At 40.8% G+C, this 27,595-nt stretch overlaps 1 protein-coding gene across 44 annotated transcripts; it reads right to left on the reverse strand.

Annotated features, from left to right (window-relative positions):
* Positions 1-55: 55 nt before the first annotated feature.
* LOC128703452 (alpha-aminoadipic semialdehyde synthase, mitochondrial) lies at positions 56-27,595 on the reverse strand. Of its 44 annotated transcripts, none has more exons than XR_011392990.1 (7): positions 23,936-24,241; positions 15,060-15,234; positions 14,102-14,254; positions 13,499-13,761; positions 8,067-8,314; positions 3,778-3,824; positions 2,590-2,748 (listed from the first exon to the last, which is right to left on the reverse strand). XR_011392990.1 is itself a non-coding variant. In XM_070092842.1 (6 exons), exons 2-6 carry the CDS (start codon positions 15,087-15,089, stop codon positions 733-735), a joined length of 393 nt encoding a protein of 130 aa, XP_069948943.1. In that variant the 5' UTR covers positions 15,090-15,234; positions 23,936-24,246; the 3' UTR covers positions 56-732. The 44 variants fall into 44 exon arrangements, 9 of the variants coding, with proteins under 9 accessions (XP_069948943.1, XP_069948945.1, XP_069948948.1 ...); XR_011392987.1 differs by having other exon boundaries at positions 2,590-3,492; positions 3,568-3,824; XR_011392993.1 differs by lacking the exons at positions 2,590-2,748; positions 8,067-8,314 and adding an exon at positions 56-767.

The following is a 27,595-nucleotide window of genomic DNA, read 5'->3' on the forward strand; positions in this document are numbered from 1 at the left end:
TCCCAGTGCTTAACAGAATAGGAATGGCATAAGAGGGTACAAATAAAAATGGGAACTATGGCTATAGTTTACTTAATAACATAAAGAGCGAGAATACAACATATCCTGACGGAAAATTACACAACTGACCTATGAGACTTATTACCAGGGGAAGGGTAGATGTTATCAGTAACACAGACTTGTACTCACTCTTAATTCACCGACCAGCTGACCCAAGATTCGCAATGCGTGGTCCACTACACACACAGCTGTCCAGGGCTCCCATTCACCAGACCTGTCACCAACCTCCCTCTCTAGCTGTTTCCTTGAGCTTATATGGTCCTTAAAGCACCCCCCTTCCCCACAAGGCATAGACCACATGTTACAACCTGACACCAGTTCAAGAATAAAAGACCTGACTTAAGCCGAGAGGCATGTCTGACAACTATTTGCCAAGGCAAGGTGTGTGACAATTTACTGGAGTTAGGTCTCCCTTGGTGACCTCACAAGCACAACATCACAAAATGGCACTGATTGTACAATGCTGTTGTATAACACTGAATTATGAGAAAGGCATAAATATACTGTTATTCGTTACCTATATGAATTCAGAGATATAGTGTCATGTTGATGCCCAGTAAAGCTTAATATATGGAAGATCCTCATCCTTCACATTTATACACATTATCATGCACACAACTGTGTGGCTAAATAAATACATCATTGATTATCCAGCAATTGGTCATCTGAAATTCAAAACTGTGCAGCAGTCTTTTTAATACAGAGACCTGAAAAATAATCCAGAAAAACAATATATTTTTTTTACATATCAGTTGTCTCCCACCATGATGGGGCAATGAAATAAAAGAGGAAAGACATTCACCATCATTCATTCAATAGCTGTCTTGTCAGAAGCAATGTAACATCACAGTTAATGTGACCCTTTGAACTGTAACATCCTCACCCATCCTTCAGAGTGCAGGTACTGTACTTCCCACCTCCAGAACTGTAACATCCTCACCCATCCTTCAGAGTGCAGGTACTGTACTTCCCACCTCCAGGACTGTAACATCCTCACCCATCCTTCAGAGTGCAGGTACTGTACTTCCCACCTCCAGAACTGTAACATCCTCACCCATCCTTCAGAGTGCAGGTACTGTACTTCCCACCTCCAGAACTGTAACATCCTCACCCATCCTTCAGAGTGCAGGTACTGTACTTCCCACCTCCAGAACTGTAACATCCTCACCCATCCTTCAGAGTGCAGGTACTGTACTTCCCACCTCCAGAACTGTAACATCCTCACCCATCCTTCAGAGTGCAGGTACTGTACTTCCCACCTCCAGGACTGTAACATCCTCACCCATCCTTCAGAGTGCAGGTACTGTACTTCCCACCTCCAGGACTGTAACATCCTCACCCATCCTTCAGAGTGCAGGTACTGTACTTCCCACCTCCAGGACTGTAACATCCTCACCCATCCTTCAGAGTGCAGGTACTGTACTTCCCACCTCCAGAACTGTAACATCCTCACCCATCCTTCAGAGTGCAGGTACTGTACTTCCCACCTCCAGAACTGTAACATCCTCACCCATCCTTCAGAGTGCAGGTACTGTACTTCCCACCTCCAGAACTCCTCACCCATCCTTCAGTAACATCCTCACCCATCCTTCAGAGTGCAGGTACTGTACTTCCCACCTCCAGTGTATCCTCACTCATCCTTCAGAGTGCAGGTACTGTACTTCCCACCTCCAGGACTGTAACATCCTCACCCATCCTTCAGAGTGTAGGTACTGTACTTCCCACCTCCAGGACTGTAACATCCTCACTCATCCTTCAGAGTGCAGGTACTGTACTTCCCACCTCCAGGACTGTAACATCCTCACTCATCCTTCAGAGTGCAGGTACTGTACTTTCCACCTCCAGAACTCAAAGTCCCACTAACCAGGTTCTCTGAATCCCCTGATTAATCCTATTTTGCTAACACTAACAACACCAGAACATCAAAAAAAAAAAATGATGTAACTATCGTGTTTTTGACTCTTGTTCAACCCCAGCCAAGGATGCTGCATAATCGAAGATCTATTCTTCATTTGATCTTGTATACAAACCATCTAGCAGACAATAACCTTTGCCTGTTTGACGTGAGGACACGGGAGCTGTGGCTACAATACTCCAGAGATGAACATCCTAGCCAGGAAAATTGTTAGTTATGGAAAATGCTGAATCTGTAGAGATCATTTGAGTATAACCAATCCAGGTGGTGTATAACCAAGCCAGGTGGTGTATAACCAAGCCAGGTGGTGTACAACCAAGCCAGGTGGTGTACAACCAAGCCAGGTGGTGTATAGCCCAGCCAGGTATTTTATAGCCCAGCCAGGTGTTGTATAGCTCAGCCAGGTGTTGCACAACCAAGCCAGATATTGCATAAGCAAACCAGGTATTGCATAACCAAGTCAGGTGTTGCATAACCAAGCCAGGTGTTGTATAACCCTACAGCATTTACAAATATACGTAAACCACAAACAATAAATACATCATTCTCCTTTTTAACTTTGAATATGTGTAGTGGGAGTTCATAGGAGATATGATGATTGGAGTAAAACACACTTGTTGGATGGTAACACTTATATTAGCAGAGTATGAAGGGGGAGAGCCCAACCTGCTGTGTCTTGCCTGGCATAGACCTATGCGGGAACTGAGGCCGATGCAGCACAGCCCACGCACTCATGCGGGATCACGTGATGTCATACAAAGTAGTCACTAGGCCTAGCAAAGGGGTCGTGTATGTAAAACATATGGATGGTACTAACTATGATACTCAGATAAGCTATACAACACATATAGGGGATCAGCAACTATGCTGACATATGTACAAAAAAAATTCCTGTGATAAAATGTAAAGTGTGGTCAAACACATGTACTAGAGCAGTATTCCTGCAATAAATGTAAAGTGTGGTCAAACACATGTACTAGAGCAATATTCCTGCAATAAATGGCTATTCTTTTATCACAATACCATACACTACAGGTGCGCCTCAACCTACAATGGTTTGACTCGGGATATTTCAACTTTACGATGGTGTGGCAACAATTACTGTGGAGGTGAAACTTGAGATAATTACTCAATATGAAGGCAACAAGTCCATAACTTGTATTCATTTACTGACTTTTCAATACTGGTATTTAGTTAATTATTTATTATTCAGTGACAGTTGTTATTTATTGACTTATTTATCATATCATTCATATTTGACAAAATATTTTCGATGGTTTTGTGGGAACATAACCCCACTGTAAGTCAATGAGCATCTGTAGTCCAAAATGTAACGAAAAAAGTATTTTACAAATTCACATTACAGTGGACCCCCGCTTAACGATCACCTCCCAATGCGACCAATTATGTAAGTGTATTTATGTAAGTGCGTTTGTACGTGTATGTTTGGGGGTCTGAAATGGACTAATCTACTTCACAATATTCCTTATGGGAACAAATTCGGTCAGTACTGGCACCTGAACATACTTCTGGAATGAAAAAATATCGTTAACCGGGGGTCCACTGTATTCAAATTCGGTCAGTACTGGCACCTGAACATACTTCTGGAATGAAAAAATATCGTTAACCGGGGGTCCACTGTATTCCATTCTTATGAGATGACAAAGTTATTAATCTTTAAACACACAAAAAAATGATGCTACTACACTTTTTACAATAATTAACAAAGTGATCTTCTCAATACATAAGAGTTTCACAAGGCAAGCCATTCAGCCTTTAATAATCCAGCCTGACAGACTTACCTTCAGAGTCATTGGGAAGCTCTAAACTCGTACTGATTATACAGCACCTGAGAAACAACAAATGATGTTTTTTATATATAAGATGATTCAGTAAAAACACAGCAACAAGGCAGGGTGACCCAAAAAAGAAGACACTTTGACCATCATTCACACCATCACTGTCTTGTCAGAGACACACAGATACACATCCTTAATAATTAAGTACTATTTGCAACTTTCCGTATTTAGAGCCCTTGGTTTACCTTCATGCTGCCTTAATAAAACACCGATAAAACAAGGATAATGTAATTACAAAACCGTTTATCCTAAAGTACACTAACTTACATTTACTGGTACATAAAACCTCTACGTATTAGAAAACACTTATTTGTCAACTAAAATACTAAACAATAATGACAAAAATTCGTAACTGATCAACAATTTGGAAAGGAAATATTTAGCGAGCATTTGTTTCATCGTGTACTTTTATAGTGGCCCAGGATGTACCTTTGTTAAGTGACTTTATAATGGTCCAAGATGTACCTTTGTCAGTATAATGGTACAGGATGTACCTTGTCAAGCAACTTTATAAAGGTACAGGATGTGCATTTGGGAGGTCATTGATGTAAATAAGAAAGAGTAGAGGACCTAGGACAAATATACATGAACCACAAACAATAAATACAACTACAGGCTGAGTACTGGAAGTCATGCCATTTATGAATACATACAAATGTCTTCCACTAAGATAAGATTTTATGTAAGTGAGAGAGTGTCCTCTGACCCCATAATGCTCTAGTTTTAGGTGCATGGTATTGTGGTCTACTGTATCAAATGCTTTCTGTAGGTCTATGAAGAGCCTCAGAGGATATTCATTTTTTTCAGTCGCTGTATATAGTAATTCGAGCATCTGAATAATTGATCATTTGTGCTTTTATTCAGGTCTAAACCCAAACTGGCAAAGGTTCAGTATGTTATGGGTATGTATGTTATGAGTAGATTTGTTTATGGATTATTTTTTCGAAGATTTCAGAGAGCAAAGGAGAGTTAGATGTTATTCTGTAATTATTTAGTTCTGTATATATAGTTAAATAGTACTTTGAGGTGACCAGTGCTGTCTTGAGTATGGATGGCAAGGGTCACCCCGATCCTCAAAAGAGACAATCCTGCAGAACTAAATAACTACAGACCAATATTGAACTTGCCTTTGCTCTCTAAAATCTTCAAAAAAATAGTACATAAACAAATCTATTCCTACCTCCTATCCCATAACATACTGAACCCCTGCCACTTTGGGTTTAGGCTGAATAAAAGCACGAGTTAGATACTGGTCTGTTTTACCTCATGTTAATAATAGAGTAAATGAACTTAATTACGAACTAAAAAAATGTAAGATTGAGTTTATCATAAATTGATTGTATCATAAATTGTACTACCTCATACATTAATAACAGAGTGAAATATAGAATATTTGTATTCTACCACTGTAAAAGAACTAATTACGAACTTAGAAATGTAAGATTGTATCATGAATTGTACTACCTCAGATGCTCGAATTACTATATACTGTACAGCAACTGAAAAAATGAATATCCTCTGGGGCTCTTCACAGACCTATGGAAAGCATTTGATACAGTAGATCACTAAAACTAAAACTACTATATAACTGTCAGGGGCTACTACAAGTGCTATATAATTGTCAGTGACTACTACAAGTACAGTGGACGCTCAGTTAACGGCGGCATCAGCTAATGGCAAAATCAGTTAGCGGCACTTTTTGCATCAAAATACTGGCTCGGCTAACGCCCAAGAACTCGGTTAAGGGCATTCGTCCCAAACGTGCCCGCGCGGCCTGAGCCGCGGCCACCCGTCCACTCCATGTAGTGTGCCATTGTTTACAAGCCAGTGAGGATGATTCCACGCGTACTTGTGATATATTTTGTATTATTCCATTGTTGTTAGTGCTTGTAACTGCTAAATACGCCACCATGGGCCCAAAGAAAGCTTCTAGTGCCAGCCCTGTGGTAAAGAAGGAAAGAAGCACACTAGAATTCAAGAAAAAGCTCATAGCAAAGTACCAAAGTGGAGAAGGAAGAGAGGGGAGAATGTGCCTTCCGCAGTGATTCTACGATATGTACGATACTAAAGCAGCACGTATCGATAAAGGCTATAGTGCCAGCCAGCGATAAAGTGTAGAATTAACAGTGTAGCAACTAAGTTAAGCGAGTAAGCGACAGAAAAACGATACGAAAGTAACTCTCCAATGTTGTTGGATGTGTATAGGACCGCTGAACATATGCCGCCCTGCTACATGTCTTCCACCACCCTAAACATCTGCCAGCATCTCCTCCATCAAACTAACTAATTAAACTAACATCTCCTCCAAGGTAAGTATAAAGGTAAATCTTTCTTTCTCCTTTCAACACACCGGCCGTATCCCACCGAGGCGGGGTGGCCCAAAAGGAAAAACAAAAGTTTCTCCTTTCAAATTTAGTAATATATACAGGAGAAGGGGTTACTAGCCCCTTGCTCCCAGCATTTTAGTCGCCTCTTACAACACGCATGGCTTACGGAGGAAGAATTCTGTTCCACTTCCCCATGGAGATAAGAGGAAATAAACAAGAACAAGAACTAGAAAGAAAATAGAAGAAAACCCAGAGGGGTATGTATATATACGCTTTACATGTATGTGTAGTGTGACCTAAGTGTAAGTAGAAGTAACAAGATGTACCTGAAATCTTGCATGTTCATGAGACAGAAAAAAGGACACCAGCAATCCTACCATCATGTAAAACAATTACAGGCTTTCGTTTTACACTCACTTGGCAGGACGGTAGTACCTCCCTGGGCGGTTGCTGTCTACCAACCTACTACCTAGGATAAAGGTAAATATAAGTGTAAATATAAAAGAACCCCAATGGAAATAACTAAGTCACTGACTTTTTTGGGTTATCCTAGGTACTTTAAACACATGGTGCTATGTATGATAATCTATGTACGTAACTATTTGTGTATGCCTGAATAAACTTATTTATAAATTACAATGTAAATATTTCTTATTTATAAATTAAAATGTAAATATTTCTTATTTATAAATTACGTACATTAAGTGTGATAGTGGTGGTGGGTTCTGCTGCCGCCTCACCTCCACTACCACTATGTACGGATTCTCTCAGTGGCCATTATAAACCCAACAACACTTCCACCACTTACTCCTCACATACATTATGACATATTTTATTCATGTTAGAAAATATATCATGTTTCTATGTTATTAATAGTGTTTATTATGTCATATTAGATGAATTGTGATAGATAAATAAGCCGCAGAGATGATACTAGCATCATACTGAAGCATAATAAACTCGCCTTCCTCTCGCCTCCTACCTGGCTTCCATACACCAGTGTGATGTTAAATGTTCATTTATCCATTTTATTAGTGTTTTATATTTATATGTCATTGTTTTTTGTATTTATATTTAATCTTTAAAAACAATATTTTTTTGTTAATACTTTTGGCTGTCTGAAACAATCAAGAAAACTGTTCTTATGAACAAGAAAATGACCTTATGATAAGAAATTAATTTGGTGAGCAGGAAAATAAGCTTGTATGCAGGACAATGACCTTGTGAGCAGGACAATGACAATGTTTACCTGAAGTTTACCTGGAGAGAGCTCTGGGGTTCAACACCCCCGTGGCCCAGCCCGTGACCAGGCCTCAGGGTGGATCATGGCCTGATCAACCATGCTGTTACTGCTGGCTGCACGCACTCCAACTTACGAACTACAGCCTGGCTGGTCAGGTACTGACTTTAGGTGCCTGTCCAGTGCCTGCTTGAAGACAGTCAGGGGTCTATTGGTAATCTCCCTTATGTATGCTGGGAGGCAGTTGAACAGACTTGGGCCCCTAACACTTATTGTGTTGTCTCTTAACATGCTAGTGACACCCCTGCTTTTCATTGGGGGGATGTTGCATCATCTGCCGAGTCTTTTGCTTTCGTAGGGAGTGATTTTCTTGTGCAAGTTTGGTACTAATCCCTCTAGGATTTTCCGAGTGTATATAATTATGTATCTCTCTCGCCTGTGTTCGAGGGAGTACAGGTTTAGGAACTTGAACCTTCCCAGTAATTGAGGTGTTTTATCTCCATTATGCTCTGTACATTTTCTAGGTCAGCAATTTCACCTGCCTTGAAAGGTGCTATTAGTGTGCAGCAATATTCCAGCCTAGATAGAACTAGTGACCTGAAGAGTGTCATGTGAGCAGGACCTTGTAAGCAGGACAATGACCATTGTAAGCAAAAAATACTGACCTTGTGAGCAAAGACAGAGATGCATCTCTCAGTATGTTCTTCATATTCGACAGCATCCTACTGTCCACTGTCTTTACGAGCCAAGTGATAGCGACGTCTCGCCTCACAAGAGTAAATCTTGTTGGTCGCTGCTCACAGGAAGAAAATAACCAAGTCACCCAGGAGAAATAAACATGGCATGGTTTATAACCAGTTAGTGATGGAAGTTTGAGCCTTCACCCAGTAATCCAACTGGTGTGGGTCGCATCCTGAGGACAAAATTACTGTATTTCACAACTTATGATTTGTTTTATTTCAATGGTTCAGCATCGGATATAACTGGGAGAGCTACAGCCCACCCCACACCCCAAAATAACAAAAAAAGGCACAATACTGTGACTGGAACGATACACAAATAACCCGCTCCAGTCACTGACCATCAGTTTATAGGATGCAGGGTGGTTTCTAGAGACATTTTATGGAAAAAAAAAATGCGTCTAATAAGCCGCAAAATGCAGTAACCCAAGTTGCAGGAAATGCTCTGCATAACAAGGGATTTTCTATATACATAGTAGTATGTCACTGATGTCAGCTATGGTCTGTATACCTTGTCCAGTTAGTCCTTGACTTACAAACACATTGAGAATCTTGTGTATCATATCATTACAGGAGGCCCTCCATATTCACGAGGGTTGGGGATCAAGAACCTCGCGAATCTTAAAAATTCGCAAATGCTTGGTGCATATATATGATGTAGGGAAATATAATAATACTGTAGTGTTTGCTAATGTTTTGATGCGCAAATATATTGCAGTGAAATACAATAATAGCATTTACTTAGCCTAACAATATTGCTTCCTTAACCTATTGAACCACGAACAATCATAAAACACATGAAAACTTCATAAAATATTGTAAAAAGAGAGCAAATGAGAGAATGGGTGAGATGTTATCAACAAATTTTGTTGAAAATAAGAAAAAGTTTTGGAGTGAGATTAACAAGTTAAGGAAGCCTAGAGAACAAATGGATTTGTCAGTTAAAAATAGGAGAGGAGAGTTATTAAATGGAGAGTTAGAGGTATTGGGAAGATGGAGGGAATATTTTGAGGAATTGTTAAATGTTGATGAAGATAGGGAAGCTGTGATTTCGTGTATAGGGCAAGGAGGAATAACATCTTGTAGGAGTGAGGAAGAGCCAGTTGTGAGTGTGGGGGAAGTTCGTGAGGCAGTAGGTAAAATGAAAGGGGGTAAGGCAGCCGGGATTGATGGGATAAAGATAGAAATGTTAAAAGCAGGTGGGGATATAGTTTTGGAGTGGTTGGTGCAATTATTTAATAAATGTATGGAAGAGGGTAAGGTACCTAGGGATTGGCAGAGAGCATGCATAGTTCCTTTGTATAAAGGCAAAGGGGACAAAAGAGAGTGCAAAAATTATAGGGGGAGAAGTCTGTTGAGTATACCTGGTAAAGTGTATGGTAGAGTTATTATTGAAAGAATTAAGAGTAAGACGGAGAATAGGATAGCAGATGAATAAGGAGGCTTTAGGAAAGGTAGGGGGTGTATGGACCAGGTGTTTACAGTGAAACATATAAGTGAACAGTATTTAGATAAGGCTAAAGAGGTTTTTGAGGCATTTATGGATTTGGAAAAGGCATATGACAGGGTGGATAGGGGGGCAATGTTGCAGGTGTATGGTGTAGGAGGTAGGTTACTGAAAGCAGTGAAGAGTTTTTACGAGGATAGTGAGGCTCAAGTTAGAGTATGTAGGAAAGAGGGAGATTATTTCCCAGTAAAAGTAGGCCTTAGACAAGGATGTGTGATGTCACCATGGTTGTTTAATATATTTATAGATGGGGTTGTGAGAGAAGTAAATGCGAGGGTCTTGGCAAGAGGCGTGGAGTTAAAAGATAAAGAATCACACAAAGTGGGAGTTGTCACAGTTGCTCTTTGCTGATGACACTGTGCTCTTGGGAGATTCTGAAGAGAAGTTGCAGAGGTTGGTGGATGAATCTGGTAGGGTATGCAAAAGAAGAAAATTAAAAGTGAATACAGGAAAGAGTAAGGTTATGAGGATAACAAAAAGATTAGGTGATGAAAGATTGGATATCAGATTGGAGGGAGAGAGTATGGAGGAGGTGAATGTATTCAGATATTTGGGAGTGGACGTGTCAGCGGATGGGTCTATGAAAGATGAGGTGAATCATAGAATTGATGAGGGGAAAAGGGTGAGCGGTGCACTTAGGAGTCTGTGGAGACAAAGAACTTTGTCCTTGGAGGCAAAGAGGGGAATGTATGAGAGTATAGTTTTACCAACGCTCTTATATGGGTGTGAAGCATGGGTGATGAATGTTGCAGTGAGGAGAAGGCTGGAGGCAGTGGAGATGTCATGTATGAGGCAATGTGTGGTGTGAATATAATGCAGAGAATTCGTAGTTTGGAAGTTAGGAGGAGGTGCGGGATTACCAAAACTGTTGTCCAGAGGGCTGAGGAAGGGTTGTTGAGGTGGTTTGGACATGTAGAGAGAATGGAGCAAAACAGAATGACTTCAAGAGTGTATCAGTCTGTAGTGGAAGGAAGGCAGGGTAGGGATCAGCCTAGGAAAGGTTGGAGGGAGGGGGTAAAGGAGGTTTTGTGTGCGAGGGGCTTGGACTTCCAGCGGGCATGCGTGAGCATGTTTAATAGGAGTGAATGGAGACAAATGGGTTTTAATACTTGACGTGCTGTTGGAGTGTGAGCAAAGTAACATTTATGAAGGGATTCAGGGAAACCGGCAGGCCGGACTTGAGTCCTGGAGATGGGAAGTACAGTGCCTGCACTCTTAAGGAGGGGTGTTAATGTTGCAGTTTAAAAACTGTAGTGTAAAGCACCCTTCTGGCAAGACAGTGATGGAGTGAATGATGGTGAAAGTTTTTCTTTTTTGGGCCACCCTGCCTTGGTGGGAATCGGCCAGTGTGGTAATAATAATAATAATAAAAATGTTATGATTGGGCGGCTGGGCATTTGCGAATATTTGAAGCTCGTGAAAGTGGAGGGCTAGCTGTATTGTGTATATCATTATTATACACAATACAGAAAGTCCCCAATGTGTTCTAAGTTGAAGACTTCCTCTATAATGAATATTATAGACAATACACGAGATTCTCGAGGTGTTTGTAAGTCAAGGATTTACTGTACATGTACTTGCAGAAATAAAGATTATTATTATTATTATTATTTATCATGCTAAACAATTCTTACAAACAAAACTCTCACCCAGTCTTTATTTTCAAGCACCAACATGATCAAAAGTTTAGAATTACACCAACAGTAGAAACATCACTGTTAAAGGCACAGGAAGGTGCTCCTTGACTTACGATGGGATTATGTTCTAACGAACCCATCGTAAGTTGAAAATATCATAGGAAAATATAAATATGATATGCTAAATAAATAACAAATTAATAACTACTGTCATTGAATCAGTAAATAAACAAATAATTACAGTAACTAACTAAATACAGCCTCTCCTCACTTAGCAACGTACTCCTTTACCGATGCCTTGGACTTACAATGGGCTCTCTGACCAGTATCCATACTTAAATAATGTATATTAGAGCTGATTTCCTCTCTTCTGTTTATTACAATATACAGTACGCTGCTGTATGTGTAAAAATTTACCGAAATGTTATAAATGGTGCAAAGACGACATTAAAAAATTATCAAAGCTGGTTAACACTACCATTATAATATGCTCGTCACTTAGCGACGAATTCATTTAACCCTTAAACGGTCCAAACGTATATATACGTTTTTTCAACATTTGAAAGTATGTAAAAAAATGTAGATCTTTTTTTTTTCCATTTGAAAATGTGTAAAAAAACTTTTATTTACATTTGTTTTTTTATGTTCGAAAATATGTAAAAAAAACGTAGATCTACGTTTGGAGCACTACGGATTTGAATTTCAATCTGTTTGGACTGTTTAAGGGTTAATGACGTGGTCTCATGAATGGAACTCCATCGTTAAGTGAGGAGAGGCTGTACCAGTATTAAAAAGTAAATGAATGAATACAAGTTACCTTCATGTTGGGTAATTATCTTAAGTTTCATCTCCAAAGTAATTGCTACTACACCATCGTAAAGTCGAACTCTCGTAAGTCGAACCGTTGTAAAGTCAAAATATTGTAAACTGAACCCAAAATGCTCTGCATGACTATGGGCTTCCTGCTTGCACACCTAAATGTCACCCATCACTGTACAAGCACTGTATCATGTCACCCATCATTGTACAAGCACTGTATCATGTCACCCATCATTGTACAAGCACTGTATCATGTCACCCATCATTGTACAAGCACTGTATCATGTCACCCATCATTGTACAAGCACTGTATCATGTCAACCATCATTGTACAAGCACTGTATCATGTCACCCATCACTGTACAAGCACTATCATGTCACCCATCATTGTACAAGCACTGTATCATGTCAACCATCACTGTACAAGCACTATCATGTCACCCATCACTGTACAATCACTATCATGTAACCCATAATTGTACAAGCACTATCATGTCAACCATAACTGTACAAGCACTGTATCATGTCAATCATCATTGTACAAGCACTGTATCATGTCAACCATCACTGTGTACACATTGTATCATGTCAACCATCACTGTACACACATTGTATCATGTCAACCATCACTATACAAACATTGTATCATGTCACCCATCACTGTACAAACATTGTATCATGTCACCCATCACTGTACATTGTATCATGTCACCCATCATTGTACAAGCACTATATCATGTCACCCATCACTGTACAAACATTGTATCATGTCAACCATCACTGTAAAAGCACTGTCTCATGTCAGCCATCATTGTACATTGTATCATGTCACCCATCATTGTACAAGCACTGTATCATGTCACCCATCACTGTACATGCACTGTATCATGTCAACCATCACTGTACACACATTGCATCATGTCAACCATCACTGTACACACATTGTATCATATCACCCATCACTTTACATTGTATTATGTCACCCATCACTGTACAAACATTATATGTCAACCATCACTGTACATTGCATCATGTCACCCATCTCTGTACAAACATTGTATCATGTCACCCATCACTGTACATTTTATCATGTCACCCATCACTGTACAAACATTATATCATGTCAACCATCTCTGTACAAACATTGTATCATGTCACCCATCACTGTACATTGTATCATGTCACCCATCACTGTACATTGTATCATGTCACCCATCACTGTACAAACATTGTATTAAGCTGAAATAAACATTTAACTTTGTCTGTGCCCGGTTAGTGGTGTAGGTTTGAACCTTCATCCAGTAATCATGGTACAGTCTGTGACCAGTTAGTGGTGGAGGTGTGACCAGTTAGTGGTGGAGGTGTGACCAGTTAGGTCATTCATAATTACTCACCCCATGTACAGCAGTTTGAATGCCTATCAGGCTCATTTGTTCAGGAGTTTCAAATTCTTCAACGCCTTCACAGAGACATACTCATGGGGCAGCTCCTGAACTATCTCCTGGGCCCCCTGCGGCACGTTCCCAGTGCCCGTGAAGATGAACATCAGAGAACCAATGGATTTCGGCATCATGCCCAGCGAAATTTCATAGCCAGTGTCACGAATTGACTGTCTTGCCATCTCTGTGTTGCGGTAATTATGGACGGGTCCAATGTGCTGTAGGAATCAACTGATTCAATATTTACTGATTATACTAATTATTTGTATTATTATAGCAGTTACTGATAATAAGACTGACAGAACTTATTGTCAGTACAGTACTGCCAGTAGAGTATTGCCCATCGTGGAGGGGTATTTCTAATGGCATACCATGAAGGGTGTGTGATGCCCAAGTGCTAGGAACATACCATGAAGGGTGTGTGATGCCCAAGTGCTAGGAACATACCATGAAGGGTGTGTGATGCCCAAGTGCTAGGAACATACCATGAAGGGTGTGTGATGCCCAAGTGCTAGGAACATACCATGAAGAGTGTGTGATACCCAAGTAGTAGCATACCATGAAGGGTGTGTGATGCCCAAGTATTAGGAGACAAAGACCAAGTCCATTAAGAATGTTGATCATGCAAGCAACTCCAGTATACTTGCCGAACGCCACCACATGCTGGCCTTGCCTGTCACACATACGCTCATAGTCCAGCAACCGGATGTTCTGAAAACACAAAATACTGTGAATTTCTCAGCTCACACACTGAGGTCCGGGGGTTGATTCGCGGTACGGGTGGAAACAGTAGGTCGTGTTTCCTTAAACAGTAGGTCGTGTTTCCTTAAGACACCTGCTGTCACTGTTCACCTAGCAGTAAGTGACCAGTGTGGGTGGCATCCTGGGGGACAAGATTGAAGGACCACAATGGAAATATGTAAGACAGACAGTCCTCGATGACCCACTGACTTTCTTGGGTTATCCTGGGTAGCTAACTCTCCCTACCCTGGGTTATCCAGGCTGGCTAACTCTCCCTACCCTGGGTTATCCTGGCTGGCTAACTCTCCCTACCCTGGGTTATCCTGGGTGGCTAACTCTCCCTACGCTGGGTTATCCTGGGTGGCTAACACTCCCTACCCTGGGTTATCCTGGGTGGCTAACACTCCCTACCCTGGGTTATCCTGGGTGGCTAACACTCCCTACCCTGGGTTATCCTGGGTAGCTAACTCTCCTTACCCTGGATTATCCTGGCTGGCTAACACTCCCTACCCTGGGTTATCCTGGGTGGTTAACTCTCCCTACCCTGGGTTATCCTGGGTAGCTAACACTCCCTACCCTGGGTTATCCTGGGTAGCTAACTCTCCTTACCCTGGATTATCCTGGCTGGCTAACACTCCCTATCCTGGGTTATCCTGGGTGGCTAACCCTCCCCACCCCAGGTTATCCTGGGTGGCTAACCCTCCCCACCCCAGGTTATCCTGGGTTGCTAACCCTCCCCAGGTAAAAAATGCAAACAAATATTACCTGATCTTACGTTCTCTAAAATAGCATCAAGGAGAGGCATGTTGGCTTCCTGAGCTTTAATAGTGAGAGAAGAAACAGTATGTTCTGTTGGGTATAAGCTGATCAATGGGTACCTGCTTCACCCCTATGATCACCGGTGCTTCTGATAGGTCCTCTTGTATCTTGGCTCCCACATTCTGATAGACCTGTAATGATAAGACTACAGTAGTCTCCCTATATCCATGAGGGATATGTTCCAAGACCTACCCTGGATGCCCAAAACCACAGATAGTACCCAACCATATGCACATACAGTGGTACCCCGAGTTTTGAACAGCTCCCAACTCGACCAATTATGTAAGTGTATTATTGCCCGTGCCTTTGTAAGTGTATTTTTGGGGTCTGAAACTGACTAATCTAATTTACATTATTCCTTATGTGAACAAATTCATTCGGTAATGGCACTTGAATAGCCTTCTGGAACGAAGAAAGTTTGAAACTCAGGGTATGACTAAGTTGTTTCTCACTTACATACATACCTATGATGAAGTTTAATTGATAAATTACACACAGTAAGTGGAGAATCATCACTTTTTTTACTAATGGGAAGCACTTGATGGCTTGCCTTAGTCTCTGAACAACTGCCACCATCACTACTGTCGTGTCTTAGTCTCTGAACAACTGCCACCATCACTACTGTCGTGTCTTAGTCTCTGAACAACTGCCACCATCACTACTGTCGTGTCTTAGACTCTGAACAACTGCCACCATCACTACTGTCCTGTTACAGTCTGAGGTCCAATTAAAGGGAACTTTGTGACTGGTAACAGAGGTAAGAGGGGCTACAATATCTGAGAAATTCTTACAGAATCTTCTGTAAAATCCTATCATGCCTAGGAAACGTTGAAGAGATTTCCTATCATGAGGAACTGGATAATCTTTAATAGAAAGAACTTTAGCAAGTTTAGGTGCAACTTTACCACTACCTACTTCATGGCCTAGAAAAGTGACAGTGGCCTGGCCAAAGGAAAGATTTAGATAAATTAACTGTTAAATGGGAACTCTTAAAGGTCTCAAACAGAGCCTTAAGTCTAAGTAGGTGTTGATCCCAAGTATCAGACACCACAACAATATCATCTAGGTACGCTGCCGTGCCTTCAAGTCCTTTAATAACCTGATGGATAAACCATACCCCCGGCCGGGATTGAACCCGCGGTCATAGAGTCTCAAAACTCCAGCCCGTCACGTTAGCCACTAGACCAGCTAGCCACAATAAGATTCATCCAACTAGGAGTCATGTTGATGGCAGTGAAGGGACTTGAGCTAGAGTTTGTCACGGCCATGCTAGCTGGAGATTCGTCTGTAAAAACTTGCATTTGTGGTCACAGAGGTGCCTGTGCTAACCTTCCTATGGTGTAGAAATATACCTAGTTGGATGAATCTTATTGTGGCTAGCTGGTCTAGTGGCTAACGCGACGGGCTGGAGTTTTGAGACTCTATGACCGCGGGTTCAATCCCGGCCGGGGGTATGGTTTGTTTGCAATCGTGTCATTACGATTTCTTGAGTCATGCTGATGGATAAGTTTCTGGAATGAAGAGGGGGAATTTTTCATTCCGAAGGGGGTAACTGTGTATTGATAATGACCTCCTGGAATTACGAAGGCAGAGATTTCCTTCGCCTTATCCGTCAAAGGTACCTAATAGTAGCCTTTAAGGAGATCTAACTTGGACACAAAAGTAGCCTTACCCACAAAGTCAATTACATCATCCAGACGAGGAAGAGGGTAAGCATCTGTAATGGTGACCTCGTTCACCTTACGGTAGTCTGTACACATACGAAACCCTCCATCAGCCTTCTTTACAAGGATGCACGGTGAAGCCCATGGACTAGACGACTCCTCCACTAAACCATGCTTTAACAAAAATTCTACTTCCTGCTGAAGTAGCCTTTGCTTTTCAGGATTAGCTCTGTAGGGGGAGAGTTTAATTGGTTTAGAGTTTCCCACATCTACATCATGATAACCTAACGTACATTTTTTCGGCACATCTGAAAAAATATTAGGATATGACTGTAGAAGGTCAGTTAAATTTGTTGCTTGGGTTTCAGATAATCCCTCCATTAAAGGGCTAGGATCCTTGAGGAGGACAGAATTTGAAAGTTTAATATTAATTTCAGAGATAGAGTGCAAAGAATCAGAGTCGTCCTCAGAGGTAGAGGACAGAGTCATTACTGGGACTTTATCTGGTGTATGAAAAGCCTTTATTTGATTAATGTGGTAAGTTTTAGTTTTGGAGGTCTTATCAATGGGAGCTACCACATAATTTACATCAGATAATCTACTTACAATCTGCATAGGTCCCGTAAATCTAGCTTTCAAGGTGTGGCCAGGTATAGGTTCCTGCACCAACACCTTGTCTCCTGGATGGAAGGAGCGGAATTGTGCACTTCTGTCATACCTCTGTTTCATCTTACTTTGAGCTGTCTTTAGGTTAGCCTTGGCTAACTGACGTGCCACCTGCAACCTTGAAGACGGGTTGTAGAGTGTTGAGCTAACGTCTTCTCCCATCCATCCTTCTTTGAGCACCCGAAGAGGACCTCGTACATTGTGCCCAAAGATCAGCTCAAACGGACTATACCCTGTAGACTCTTGCACCGTCTCTCGTACTGAGAACAGCAACAAAGGTAGTGATTCATCCCAGTCTGTAGGAAAGTGCATGCAAAAAGTTCTCATCATTGTTTTTAATGTCTGGTGGAATCTTTCCAAGGCACCTTGGGACTGAGGATGATAGGCAGTGGATAAGTTGTGAATTATCCCTAACCTAGTTAATACTTCCCTAAATGCTTTGGCAGTAAAGTTAGTACCTTGATCACTTTGAATAGTTTTAGGAATGCCAAAACAAGAAATGAATTTTGTTAAAGCTTTGAGAATAGCTTTAGTATTAATACTACGCATGGGAATTGCTTCAGGGTATCTGGTTACTTTATCCATAATCGTAAATAAATATTGATTTCCAGACTTTGACCTAGGTAGTGGACCTACACAATCTATAATTAAATCTGCAAAAGGTTCTCCATCAGCAGGTATAGGTTGGAGAGGTGCAGGTTTAATGGAATGTCCAGGTTTCCCAACTTGCTGACATTCTCAGCAACACCTAATATGATTCTTCACATCTTTCTTTAATTTTGGCCAATAAAATTCTTTTGTGATTCTATACAAGGTTTTTGTAATTCCTAAGTGACCTCCTAATGAAGTATTATGAGCTATATTTAATATTTGAGGTCTATACTTTGTTGGAACCACTAACCTGTTAAACAATTGCCGGCCCTCTATCTCCTTACCAGTCTCAGTGCAGATCAAATAATCGTTTTTAACTTCATACTTGACCGGATGACCCAAAGAGGATTTACCCATGGCTGCCTCAAAAGCGAATTTTAAAGAAGGGTCCTTTCGTTGTTCCTCCCGGAAGGACAGTCCCTCGGGCATGGAAACAGAGACATCTGGCAATCCTGCAACCTGGGAATAGGAAGGCTTGATCAGGGTCTGTTCACTTGATTTACGAGGCTCCGGCCGGTGTGCCTCATAAAACAACGTGGCTATTCCGAGATCGGAGTCTTCCAAGGATAGGTCAACATTCTCTCCAGACAACCCTTGGGATGTTGCCCGAGTTATGGCCAACACCGGAGAAGAATTAATCATTATAGGTTCAGGACACGAACTAACAGTAGTAATGTTATTACCCAGTAATAACATGGCATCTTTCATGGTGAATCCTTTTGAGACACCTACAGTCAAGTACCCAGTGTAATACAGTGGACCCCCGCTTAACGATCACCTCCAAATGCGACCAATTATGTAAGTGTATTTATGTAAGTGCGTTTGTACGTGTATGTTTGGGGGTCTGAAATGGACTAATCTACTTCACAATATTCCTTATGGGAAAAAATTCGGTCAGTACTGGCATCTGAACATACTACGGGAATGAAAAAAGTTCGTTAACCGGGGGTCCACTGTATTTGCACTGTACATAAATTTTATGCAAAGGAACAGAATATATAGCTCCTCCAAATGCTTCCAATAAAACAGAGGAATTCAAGGAAGTATTCTCTGAAAGGGGTAATATTCCCTCTCTTACAAGTGAGCAATATGCTCCAGTATCTCTAAAGGTCTTTACTTTAGTTGTTTCTGAGTTTTCCTGAAGGGAAATAAGACACTTGCAAAATAAGGGGCCATACCTTTTTCTACTTCTCTAGGGGACATGTTACTAGGGATATTAGAGATTTTCCCAATGGGTTGGGGTTTATGGGGGCAGTTGGGACGGATGTGACCTACTTTGTTGCAGAGGAAGCAGACGACAGGCTTGCCCTTTACTCCCTGCTGACGTTGCAAATGGTGTCGTTCTGGCTGGTGTCTCTCTGGATACTGTTGTCGAGATGCACCATGAGTAGTTTGCCTCTCCACAGGTGGACCATATGTCGAGAAGCGTGGCTCACCAGGCGACTTAGTTGGCTGACGTAGACGTTCTCCCTCCGGCTGGCACTTCATTCTCCAAGGTTGACGATCCCTGCTCATGCCAGGCTGTTGAAAAGAGAGACGGGGCCGCTCGGACAAGGAGCGGTTAGTTTTGAAGGTATCAGCCAACCTGGCTGCCTTCAATGCAGTGGTTAAGTCATGATCCTGCAGAAAGACTCGAACCTCTGGTCCCACAGACTCCAGCAGGTTATTAATCAGAATAAGCTGCACCAGCTCCTCAAAGGTAGAGACACCACTTGCTTTATACCAGCTGGTAAAAGCTTTGGTTTGCTGTCTCACAAAGTCCACTAGGGATTGACCAAGCTGTCGTCTGCCCAGCTTAAAATTTTGTTTGTATTTGGCTGGGATACATGTATATGCTCCCAACACTGTGGTCTTCACTACTTGATAATCAGAAAATTCAGCGTCATTTAATACTGACGTAAATTCCTGTGCCTTACCCAATAATGCTGTATGAACCAATGATGCCCAATGCTGTTCCGGCCACCTCAAGGCTCGAGCCTGATTTTCGAAGCTTTCGAAAAATTGCTCTGGTTCGGCCTCATTGAAGCGGGGAACAAACTGTACTGCTTTCTGTAAACTAAAATTATTTACAGAATGCGAAAACTGCCTCCTTTCTCTTTCCCTATCATATTCTTCCCTTGCGAATGCTCTCTGTTCCCTAGTTTGCTCAAGATTGATTTTTGCCAGCTCAAGTGCCAACGATGCTGATTCACCCTGAGACAACCCAGCTGCACTATACTGACCATTTTGCTCCGTAGGTGTATCATCTTCCTCCTGCGAGAACATAGGAGTTTTTGCCCTAGCTCCCGTAGAGGGAGGAGTCTGATGTGCCATCTCTTCTTCTATAAGTTTGTCAGCAATCAGTGAACGCAGCTGCGCAGCTGTGAGAGTGCGTTTGTATTTAATGCCAATGGAACGAGCAATTTGCCAACAACGCTGTAGGGACAATTTAGGTAGGTTATGCAAAGTATATGCCAACACCAGACATCTGACTCATCTAGGTGGCATAAGTTATTCGCTATGCATAGTACGATTGCAGAATACCCCAACGTAACACGTTAATTTGCAGAACACGCTTAGCTATGCACAATACGATTGCAGAATACGCATACAAGCAAAGCCGACTGCAAAATTCTCCACACCGAACAGGCTAGTAACAACTGACACGCAAAATTTGTAAAGCAATGTCAGACAGCTACACTGTTCTAGAAGATTGACCGTAGCGAAGCGAGCACACCGAACAAGCTAGTAGTGAGCTGTTGAACGATCACACAATAGCAAGGCTGATCATAAAGCAACTAACATGCAAAATTTGTAAAGCAATGCCAGACAGCAAGCTGCACAATGTTCCTGCTACGAGCTTCACCCTAAACTCAACCGTTTCTCTGAGTCCAGCTCCAGCTCTCAGACAGGCTACCCATATTACAACCCAGGATTCCAAATGGCCTGTTATCCCAGGTGTAATGGGAGCAAAATAAACACAGTAGAAAAAGTTTAGACTTATATTATCCTTCACCAATTTAAAACAGCAATATGTACACTATGTACAGTGATAAGTATAGTGCACTCCACGGTAAGCAAGGCAGAAATAGAAGCCACAAGATAGCAGACCGTGCTTCAACCAGCTCTAGAATGGGAATGACAAGGGCAGACAGGAGAGCGGTACCCACATAACCTCTGCGATTGCCAAAACCATCTTCTTATTGGCTAGAACTTGGTCACTAGTTGAACGACGGGGCCCCATCATCAACTCTTAGCAACCTGGTTCGCTGGTTGGGGGAGATAGCCTGTAAATGAGGGTGTGTACATGCGCCAAATAAAGGTTACGTACTCTTTGCATGCCACAGTCTCTGAACAACTGCTACCATCACTACTGTCGTGTCTTAGTCTCTGAACAACTGCCACCATCACTACTGTCGTGTCTTAGACTCTAAACAACTGCCACCATCACTACTGTCGTGTCTTAGTCTCTGAACAACTGCCACCATCACTACTGTCATGTCTTAGTCTCTGAACAATTGCCACCATCACTACTGTCATGTCTTAGTCTCTGAACAACTGCCACCATCACTATTGTCGTGTCTTAGACTCTGAACAACTGCCACCATCACTACTGTCCTGTCTTGCCAACATTATTAAGCAAAATTAATGATATGTTCAGGCCACAGTAAACCGTGGATAACCGAAACTGTAGAAACCGAATCTCTGCATATGCGGGTTCTACTGTACATCAACATATGAATATAAGAATGGAGGAGCACTGCAGCAGGCCTACTGGCCAATGGAAATAAGTCACTTTGACTTTTTTAGGTTATCCCAGGTTCTTTACACATATGCTGCTAAGTATACCTGGAGTATACCTGGAGATAGTTCCAGGGGTCAACGCCCTCGTGGCCTGTTCTGTGACCAGGCCTCATGGTGGACCAGGGCCTGATCAACCAGGCTGTTATTACTAGCTGCATGCAGTCCAATGTACCAACCACAGCCCGGCTGGTCAGGTACTGACTTTAGGTGCCTATCCAGTGCCTGCTTGAAGACAGCCAGGGGTCTTGAAGACAGCCAGGGGTCTTGAAGACAGCCAGGGGTCTATTGGTAATCCCCCTTATGTATGCTGGGAGGCAGTTGAACAGTCTTGTATGATAATCTATGTAACTGTATTTGTGTATACCTGAATAATTACTTACAATGTGTAATTACAATTTTGGTTTGCTAAGTACAAAGAAAGTCACTATCATGCTGGGGCATATCGGGCAGACTAATCCTAGTACATAATAACTACTTAAATCTGGACAATTTTCAGCCTATTTTTAAGGTCACCTATAATGCTACCTTCAAACATTGTATGCTAATTTGTGTAACTGTATTTATGTGTACTTGTAAGTAAATAAACTTACAGTAGTGTGGAGATTAACTAGGACAACTTAGGCACAGTGCCCCGTGTCCTGGTGGTAACAGGTGGTTTCATACAGTGAGGGTCCAGGTTTGATTCCCAGCCAAGGTTGAAACATTGGACGTGTTTCTTTACACCGGTTGTCTATGTTCACCCATCAGTTAAATGGGTACCTGTGTGTTAGTGGACTGGTGTGGGTGGCATCCTGGGTGTTAGTGGACTGGTGTGGGTGGCATCCTGTGTGTTAGTGGACTGGTGTGGGTGGCATCCTGTGTGTTAGTGGACTGGTGTGGGTGGCATCCTGTGTGTTAGTGGACTGGTGTGGGTGGCATCCTGTGTGTTTGTGTTAGTGGACTGGTGTGGGTGGCATCCTGTGTGTTAGTGGACTGGTGTGGGTGGCATCCTGGGTGTTAGTGGACTGGTGTGGGTGGCATCCTGTGTTAGTGGACTGGTGTGGGTGGCATCCTGGGTGTTAGTGGACTGGTGTGGGTGGCATCCTGGGTGTTAATGGACTGGTGTGGGTGGCATCCTGGGTGTTAGTGGACTGGTGTGGGTGGCATCCTGTGTGTTAGTGGACTGGTGTGGGTGGCATCCTGGGTGTTAGTGGACTGGTGTGGGTGGCATCCTGGGTGTTAGTGGACTGGTGTGGGTGGCATCCTGGGGGACAGTCTCTTGAAAACTTTGTGTTATCCTGGTGGATAATTTATATATATGATAATTATATTTACATGTACCTGTACTAAATAATTATATTTACCTGTACTAAATAATTATACAACAAATTAACCTTGATATATGGAGTAAAATTTGGGGCATAAATGATCACAGCAGCAACATCAAGGTAACAACCTTGATGTTGTACAACCTTGATAATAAACCAGTTATAACTAAATAAACCAGTGATAATAAACCAACTATAACAATAAACCAGCTATAACAATAAACCAGTTGTAACAATAAACCAGTTCTAACAAACCAGCTATAACAATAAATAAACCAGTTATAACAATAAATAAACCAGTTATAACAATAAATAAACCAGTTATAACAATAAATAAACCAGTTATAACAATAAATAAACCAGTTATAAGAAATAAACCAGCTATAATAAACCAGTTATAATATACAAACCAGTTATAATAAACCAATTATAACAATAAATAAAATAGTTATAATACACCAGTTATAACAATAAACTAGTTATAATAAACCAGTTATAACAATAAACCAGACACCATTATTATTATTATTATTATAATCAAGGGGAAGCGCTAAACCCGGAGGATTATACAGCGCCTGGGGGAGGGGGATGTGGAAGGCATTCAGGCTTAATTCGGGGAACTGGAGCACAGATCCAATTCCCTGGATCAAGAGCCCCTGACCAGCATCAAGGAACCTTCCTTGAGGGGCCAGACACCATTAATAAACCCGCCACTCACAAGTATTCCTACACTATTAACAAGTCTTATGTACGTTACTTACTGTACGTTATTCACTGTACTTTGTACGTGATTCCTGACACAAAGTTTCTCTACCATTGATGTTTTTCCTGAGTGCGCACGCGCACGCGCGCACCTCTACAGGGGTGCCAACTTCTTCAATTATTTTAGTGATTTATGGCCAGACGGTAAACCTGTAGGGGCCGTGCACCTCCAGGGGGGTGAGGGGCGTTAATGAGGTGTGATATGTGGGTATAAAAGGTAGCTGCAAGTTCCCTGGATCAAGAGCACTTAAATCACAATTAATACATGGCACTCTTGCCCTCTTTCCCTTGACAACTTAAATAAGTGAATTAGTAAGTAAATAAGTTAAATAAGTGTATTAATAAGTAAATAAGTTAAATAAGTATATTAATAAGTAAATAAGTTAAATAAGTGTATTAATAAGTAAATAAGTTAAATAAGTATATTAATAAGTAAATAAGTATATTAATAAGTAAATAAGTTAAATAAGTGTATTAATAAGTAAATAAGTTAAATAAGTATATTAATAAGTAAATAAGTATATTAATAAGTAAATAAGTATATTAATAAGTAAATAAGTTAAATAAGTGTATTAATAAGTAAATAAGTTAAATAAGTGTATTAATAAGTAAATAAGTTAAATAAGTATATTAATAAGTAAATAAGTTAAATAAGTGTATTAATAAGTAAATAAGTTAAATAAGTATATTAATAAGTAAATAAGTTAAATAAGTATATTAATAAGTAAATAAGTTAAATAAGTGTATTAATAAGTAAATAAGTTAAATAAGTATAAGTAATAAGTAAATAAGTTAAATAAGTGTATTAATAAGTAAATAAGTTAAATAAGTATATTAATAAGTAAATAAGTTAAATAAGTATATTAATAAGTAAATAAGTTAAATAAATGTATTAATAAATAAGTTAAATAAGTATATTAATAAGTAAATAAGTTAAATAAGTATATTAATAAGTAAATAAGTTAAATAAGTGTATTAATAAGTAAATAAGTTAAATAAGTATATTAATAAGTAAATAAGTTAAATAAGTATATTAATAAGTAAATAAGTTAAATAAGTATATTAATAAGTAAATAAGTTAAATAAGTATATTAATAAGTTTAAGTAAATAAGTTAAATAAGTGTATTAATAAGCTTATTTAAATAAATAAGTTTATATAGGCACAAGTAGAGTTATCATATATGATGTACATTACCCACCAAGATAACACAAAAAAGTCAAAGTAACTTATTTCTATTGTAGCCCTTATTTTAGCTTATTACAGTCTAGCAGTATCTTAATTAATGTTCTTTATTTGTAGCAGTACATGATGCAACTTATACAGACCATAACTGACACCCATGACATACTGTAGAGTTCCTGCTTATGTACAGCATTTCAGGCAAATTAAGTCAGTTTTGTCCCCCAGGATGCCACCCACACCAGTTACCTAATACCCAGGTACCTACTTACTGCTAGGTGAACACTGACAGAAGGTGTAACTAACACCCAGGTACCTACTCTCACCAAAGTGATAAAAAAAGCCAAACAACTATACTACTCCAGTGAGATCATAAAGTCACTTAAAAATAACTCGGGGAATGTCTCATGTCCCACCATTACTGTACAAGCGAGCGGCCCATGTCCTTTCGCATGCTATTTCATTACTTTTTAACAAGTCAATAGAGACTAGCACTTTCCCGAAACTACTCAAGTTGGCAAGGGTTACACCAATACATAAAGGTGGTGACCCTACAGACTTAAACAACTATAGGCCAATATCTAACCATTGCTATCCAAAATCTTTGAGAAACTCGTGCACAGGAGACTGTATTCATTTATAACGGCTCAAAACATACTCAATCCCTGCCAATTTGGATTCAGGAAAAATAAAAGCACTAATGATGCAATCATAAAAATGCTAGATCTGCTTTACACAGCATTGGAAAATAAGGAATATCCACTAGGAATTTTTATTGACCTAAGAAAAGCTTTGGACACAGTAGACCACGACATCCTACTCCACAAACTTGATCACTACGGTATAAGAGGCCATGCGCTTGCTTATTTCAAATCTTACATTACTAATAGGTATCAGTACGTCACCATTAAAGACACAGCATCAGCAACACGACCACTTGATACTGGAGTTCCGCAGGGAAGTGTCCTTGGTCCCCTGCTCTTCCTCATATACATCAATGACCTTCCAAACGTATCCCAACACCTGAAACTCATTCTCTTTGCTGATGACACGACTTATGTCATCTCTCACCCTAATCTTGCCACCCTCAACACCATTGTTAACGAGTAGCTGATCAAAATATCGACTTGGATGACAGCCAATAAACTTACGCTTAACACTGACAAAACCTACTATATTATGCTTGGTAGCAGAGCAGGAGATGCACAAATTAACATTAAGATCGACAACACTCTAATTACCAGACATAATGAGGGCAAATTCCTAGGCCTATACCTTGACAACAACCTGAATTTCAGCACCCATATCCAACACATAACCAAAAAAGTATCCAAAACGGTTGGGATCCTCTCCAAGATACGATACTACGTGCTGCAAAATGCCCTTCTCACACTATACCACTCACTTATTTATCCATACCTCACCTATGCTATTTGTGCTTGGGGATCAACTGCAGCAACACACCTAAAGCCAATAATAACCCAACAAAAATCTGCAGTAAGAATAATCACTAAATCCCATCCCTGGCAACACACCCCCCCACTCTTCATAGATCTAAACTTACTCCCTGTTCAGTACATCCACACTTACTACTGTGCAATCTACATCTACAGGACCTTAAACTCCAATATCAACCTTGACCTAAAATGCTTTCTTGATAGTTGTGACAGAACTCACAGGCATAACATCAGACACAAACATCTCTACGACATTCCCCGTGTCCGACTAAACCTTTACAAAAATTCAATGTATGTCAAAGGCCCTAAAATCTGGAACACCCTACCTGAGAACTCTAGAACTGCAGACACATTCATCACCTTCAAAACTACCATTAGAAAACATCTTATCTCCCTGATACACCCCATCAACTAACTACACGAATACCACCTGGTGGTTCACACTTACACTCACTCACCCATTTGACCGGTGAGAAAAAGCTGCATACATCTCGCCTGATGAAGGAGAAAATCACCGCTAAAAATACTGGGTTTGGTGTGTCTATTCAACGGGCCATCCTCGTTGAAACACAGTGAGACCATGTTATTTTTCCAAACTTAAGTCCTCTGCCGCAGGCATCTCTGTCGAAAAAACCATAGTCTCATGGATTAGAATTTTAGATTTTGCCACGGAAGTGGCTAGTTTATTGTGCACCCCATATCCATCTTGTGGACGGTAGCGCAAGAGCATATGGATGCACAAAAGGCCCAGGAACTAGGCCCCAAATGGTTAACAGGATTACATATGGATTTATATCTACATATCTATAGTTCACTTATCTGTTACAAGCAAATTTAGGAAATTTATCATTGCCATCTAAGAGAAATTGCACACACCACTTTTTCCCTGGTGACTATGGGCCCATAGTAATCTGTTGGCATTTGAGCTGGCCTCTTGGTCTCCTCGGGCCGTTTGGGTTGAAACAAACACGATGGGTCCATAATAATTTGCTATCACTTGAGCTGGCCTCTTGCTTTCGAC

This window comes from Cherax quadricarinatus, chromosome 41, assembly GCF_038502225.1.
Source record: "Cherax quadricarinatus isolate ZL_2023a chromosome 41, ASM3850222v1, whole genome shotgun sequence".
In the NCBI taxonomy this organism is placed as follows: Eukaryota; Metazoa; Arthropoda; class Malacostraca; order Decapoda; family Parastacidae; genus Cherax; species Cherax quadricarinatus.

Excerpts from the sequence above, each read along its gene's own strand:
- LOC128703452 (XM_070092841.1), bottom strand. The coding sequence starts at position 15,089 with ATGCCTCTCCTTGATGCTATTTTAGAGAAC. Across the intron at positions 14,255-15,059 it reads TTGATGCTATTTTAGAGAAC|AACATCCGGTTGCTGGACTA; the intron begins GTAAGATCAGGT and ends TTGTGTTTTCAG. Across the intron at positions 13,762-14,101 it reads GGCATCACACACCCTTCATG|CACATTGGACCCGTCCATAA; the intron begins GTATGCTACTAC and ends TGATTCCTACAG.